The sequence below is a fragment of the Brassica oleracea genome, chromosome C7 (assembly GCF_000695525.1).
Source record: "Brassica oleracea var. oleracea cultivar TO1000 chromosome C7, BOL, whole genome shotgun sequence".
Lineage (NCBI taxonomy): Eukaryota > Viridiplantae > Streptophyta > Magnoliopsida > Brassicales > Brassicaceae > Brassica > Brassica oleracea.
The window spans coordinates 26584187-26589578 of record NC_027754.1 but is presented as its reverse complement, the minus strand read 5'-3'; the positions used below and the strand labels follow the sequence as shown (position 1 = coordinate 26589578).

Below are 5392 nucleotides of genomic sequence, written 5' to 3'. Positions count from 1 at the left end.
GCCACCATTGTATCCATACTCACGTCTTCCACCATCGTAACCACAACCACCACCGCCTCCACTGTGGTATCCACCGCTTCTTCCACCACGCCCTCCACCGCCACCGCCATCGTTTCCACGGGACTGAGCTTCGAGAATTTATCTGTTGCAAAAAGCCTTTCGGGGAGACGGAACTCACCTTCCATGACGGGTTTCTCTCAATCAACGGTGGCTGGCGGTGGTTAATGACGAAATCGACTATCGCCGGAGAAGATCTGATTTTTAGAAACTTGATTAGGGTTTGGCGAAGGTTTGAGTTTCTAGATCTACAAAAAGTCGGGGAAGAGAGAAAACTAGGGTTTGTCTCTTGGAATCTACAAAATGAGAAAGAGTAAAGAGATCGACTATTTCAAAATTCAATTAAAAAATATCTGAAAATATATTATTTGTTTTATTGTTTCTATGTTTGTTCTGTCTCTCTTTAGTTAGTGGTTTAATAGTTAGGAAAACCAATTTTTCTAGTTAGACAATTCATGAAACCCACTTTCGATAGAGGTGAGGGTTAAGCTTGACATTTCACTAAAAGAAAGTGTCCACTAAAACCAAAGTGTCTTAGAGTGTAATTCATAACACGAATTGTGTGTGTGGGCGTAAATATTTCTTAAAAAAACACTGTGAAGTCGCAAGAACTAAGACACATCAATTAGCCAATCACATCATTTGCTCACGTCCCTTACTAATTTTAAATTGACCATCACACATCCAAATAGTTAGCCAATCACAACATCTAAATATGCCACATCATTTTCTTTTGTCTCTGAAGTACTATTCCATTTTCCTCATCTGCTAAATAAACGTATTTTCCCGTACCTTTAATCATTTTCTCAACAAAGAATTTTTTTAAGATTTTATATATGTGAATCGTTCTATTTGGTATGTCAAGAGATATTTAATCTGTGACATCATACTCTCTTCACTCGATCTGCTGATGATTTCAGAAGATTCTCTCCAAATTCATGTTAGCTTTCTCGACATATCTGGTATGTCAGTATTGCATATGGTTTATAGTTCTAACCGTGCTTGTAATTTGATGCATGTATAAAAAGATTGTTGTTCTTTCATTTTAGGATCTGATATACTTTCATGTCACTAGTTGTTCTCCATTGATATTAAAGTTTTGTCTTACATTCAGCATCCAAATTAAGTGGATCCATTGCATCCAGATTTCTTCGAGTTCACTGGTCGTGTGGTTACTTTAGTGTTGATGCAAAAAGTTCAAAGTGGGGGTGCTACTCAGGCCGTGTTTTCTTCCTACAGTTGGACGGAAAGAAAATTGGTTTGTAAGATATCTGAGGACACGGATCGAATCATGTACAACAGCTGCAAACAGATTCTAGAGATGAATCCAGTGTCTATCGATTCATACGCAGGTCTTGGTCTAGCATTTGTGTCTGAAACCGAGGTGCTGGGAGAAAGGGAAACAGAAGAGATACTTAAAGATGAAAAGTCCATTGCCGTTAACAACGAGAGCAGGGAACAATATGTCAGTCTCCTAATCAAAAATCGATTTGCAACATCAATCTCTGAGTAAGTAAATCAGTTTTCTCAGGGATTCTCGGATATAGTTTCAGATACTTTACCGTCCACATCCTTTTTCAAGATTGCGATTATAGATTTAGGATTTCGATAGCATGTTTAGAAGAGGAGAAAACCTGATAAGCATAGATGATTGGAGAGCGCATACAGAGTACCATGGATAGCACTACCATCTTGTGTAGGATAGTCATGTCCAAATACATTGAGTTCAGGAAATCTTCCAACCGGAACTTGCTGGATATAAGTCATGAGATTGTTTGGTATGCCCTTTGAATATTCTCCAATTCTTCCGCTCTCGTGAGCTCCAATAGGATTGAAGTGCCTCAGAGGAATTATCCTCCACTCTGGTTCTGTCGCGGGAATGTCTCTAGCTATCTTGTCAAGAAACAGTTGCACAGATAGAAATGAAATTTCAAGATCTAAGTCACATATGATATATGATCTTCTGTAATATTTGTTTCATTATTACAGAAAAACTAATGGGGATCATGTGAGTCGAAGAGCACACACTATTTGAGTAATTCATCATTCAATCTTTTTAAAAAAGTTATTTTCTTTTTCTTTTTTCTCCGCATATGCATATGTGTTATTTATGGTTTAAATTAAGACATCAGTCAAAAGTATAAAATATCATAAACTAATGTGTAATCATAGTTCACAAATTTTTTGAAAGATTGATTTTCTGTCAACCCAAACTAGAAAAGCTATTATAAGCATAAAAATTTTAAAGTTAAAACAATAGGGATTTGATGAGTAAATTATATGTGTATTTTTTAATTTAATATGGATAGTGTAAAAGTGATAAATATTATCTTCTTCTTTTTCTTACTGGAAACACAAATCTATTATTATAAGCAATGGTGGAAACGGTATTGAGAAATAGAAATACAAATTTAGAGAAATTTGCGTGGCCACATCTACATCCGAATTTACCTCTCAAAAATTTAACTAATCCAAGTTAAAAAAGACTACATAACTGCGTCCATAAGTAGTTAATACATTCTTGTTACCTTTGATTACGAGGACAAAAAAATGTATGCTTCAGATTGCCGTTACCGAGGCTACATCTTACTTCTAGTTCTATTTTATTCACTTGTGTTTGATTTAGCTTCAAAAATAGACATTTCTGATGATGTAAGAGGCAACCAAACCGACAGTAACTGGAAACGTTTTCTCTCTAATTCCAATCAACATGGCAAAGAATATACTAGTTGTATAAGTGTAGGTGCTGAAATTCCAAAGCTGTATCTTTTTTGTGATGAATCACCTAAAGACATTATTACAAAGATCAATTTTGCTGATTATGGAAATCCTATCAGTGGTTGTAAAGACAATAGACACGGCAATTGCAGCGCACCAGCTGCCTTGAGGGTGGTCAAAAAGGTTAGCAAAAAATCAATGAATATTGACAATATGTTGTGGATTAGTGAATCTTATTGTTAAGTTTTTTTGTGCAGAATTGTCTTGGAAAACTCAAGTGTGAGCTTAAGAATTCGGACGAGATGTTTGGTCCGAGTCACTGCAAAAAAGATATTAAGCTCACTGTTGAATATACTTGCACAAAATCTTAGGTTTTTAAGTTTCTCCTTAATTAAGGATTTAAAAATAATTTTGGTTTGTTTCGTTATATGATCATGTTCTTGTTGATTATTAAAGGAGCATTTCAGATATATTTTTTTATTTGTTATTTTGTAACAAAGGTTGATGTGTAGAACCACAAAATTTCTGATTGAAAACCATGAAACAGACGGTTGAAAACGATAATATAGCGGTAAACGTTTGAAAATCATTAGGAAATAAACGAAAGAACAAACAATGTCAAGATTTTGTCTATTTCTTTAACTCAATAAATTGGATGTAATATGTGACAGTTATGTACGATTTTTGAATTACATGATACAAATGCGTTGAAACTATTTTGAAATATCCTAAACAGAATCTGCGAACTTATATCTACGATATACTCTTGAGATTTAATTACGTTAAAAAGGACTAAAGAGTTTGAAAGTTTTATTTACGCCAGAACGTACATATAAAAAGAGAAGTAAATATCTATTTATATAAGAAGATATATTTGATCTCCAAGATAAGTATAAACAAAAAGAGAAAAGTAATATTTGTGAATCTTCTTTTTTTTTTTTCAAGTAGAGGGTAACAAAAAATTTCCGATATTATCTGAAAGTATTCCAAAATTATTTTGGCGCAATCTTAAAGATTTGGATTTATCAAGATATTGTAGACAAAAATTAATAAAATTTATCTACAATATTATGCAAAAGTTTGACATGAATTTGCTCCACAAATAACATTTTTGTGAGCCATGTGGCCATATTCATCAAGACCTAAGACCAAGTCAGGCTCGGCATTGGCGGGTGTGCATGTGAGGTTTGCCTATATCCCTCTCCCTCATTTTCCATAGTGTCTCCGCAAGATTTCAAAAATTTTAATAGAATATCATATATACTTTTTACTCTTCGCCATGGTTTAATAAGAAATTTTTCATTAGAGCCCAAAAAGACATATTTTCGCATTTGTCTTTACATTAATCCAACATTTACTCAGTACAATGGATTTGTAAAATTCGGCTCCAACAATCCTCCACATGAATAGAAATTACTCTAAACACTTGCAAACTAGATAGACTATGCAAGCTTGACAGACAAGGCTTAACAATAGAATATACAGACCGGCTCTTTGAGAGTATACTCGAATACTAGCTGTTGTATGAGGTAATATCATAGTTCAGCCATGAACCAATCATTGTTAATATCCCTTGAGTTTTGCTTAGTCAATAGGTGAATATGATGTCGCGAACACCCATATTTTTATGAAATCGAGACAACATGTATAACCCAGTTTCATTTTCTCAGAATTAATTATGTTCTCTATTAAGTTCATTTTAATCATGAACTAATCTGGTTTATCATGTATACTTGGAGAGCATAGCCTGGACTTCATGTCTCATTTACACTCACTAAGTGCAGTTGTCATATAAACAGAAAGTATTTTGTAATACTTCACATACCTATATATGAAGGGTATGGTCTTATCTCATTAAGCATTCATTTTTTACATGAACCATTGTTGACATCGTGAGATGTGAGTAATTCTCAGTACTTTTATTAGATTATGCTTGATTTAGTTGTCCCTTTGAACTGGCATCTTAGGATCTCAAATCACGTTGGTGGAGTTTCCATCAAACATTCTCTTTAGTCAAAAGCAATAAAATCATTTTTGATGATTTCAATACTTGATGTCTTAGTAAACCTTTCGTAAATGGGTCTGCATGGGTCTTTTTTTTTTTTTTGAGAAACTCAATAGATGTCTCACAAATGATGATGCTCTAAGATGGACAGTGTTAAAGGTGATAAATACTATCTTTTTTTTTCTTTTTTTGAAAATACAATTCTATTAATAAGCAATGGTGAAAAAGTCATAAGCAATGCCCTTCCGAAAACTGGATTGAGAAATAGAATTACAAAATGAGAGAAATTTGTTCAGCTATATCTACACACGAATTTGCCTCTCCAAAACTTAACTATCCAAGCACTACAAGAAAACAGCGATATTCTGACGGACATTCCGACGGAAAATGAAATCCTCGGAATATCCCGAGGATTTTCCGAGGATATTCCCACGAAACACAAAATTTGGTTTCCTCGGAATTTCCTCGGAATATACTGACGGAATTCCGAGGAAATATCAATCCGTCGGAATATTCTTATGGAATACCGAGGAGAAATGTATTCCTCGGAAAAAAACAATGAATCCCGAGGATATATTATAGCCGTTGGAGAGCCGTTGGGGGATTTTAAAA

General features: G+C 34.2%; 1 protein-coding gene across 1 annotated transcript; it reads left to right on the top strand.

The window, feature by feature from the left end:
* Window positions 1–2580: 2580 nt before the first annotated feature.
* On the top strand, window positions 2581–3306 carry LOC106305031 (beta-galactosidase 15-like). Its single transcript, XM_013741409.1, has 2 exons — window positions 2581–2958; window positions 3033–3306. Exons 1-2 carry the CDS (start codon window positions 2608–2610, stop codon window positions 3144–3146), a joined length of 465 nt encoding a protein of 154 aa, XP_013596863.1. The 5' UTR covers window positions 2581–2607; the 3' UTR covers window positions 3147–3306.
* The last annotated feature ends 2086 nt before the right edge of the window (window positions 3307–5392 follow it).

What these genes read in the sequence shown, in the direction of transcription:
- LOC106305031 (XM_013741409.1), top strand. Translation starts at nt 2,608, where the DNA reads ATGTATGCTTCAGATTGCCGTTACCGAGGCTACATCTTACTTCTAGTT. An exon ending in CCTTGAGGGTGGTCAAAAAG is followed by an intron (nt 2,959 to 3,032) that starts GTTAGCAAAAAA and finishes TTTTTTGTGCAG; the next exon opens with AATTGTCTTGGAAAACTCAA.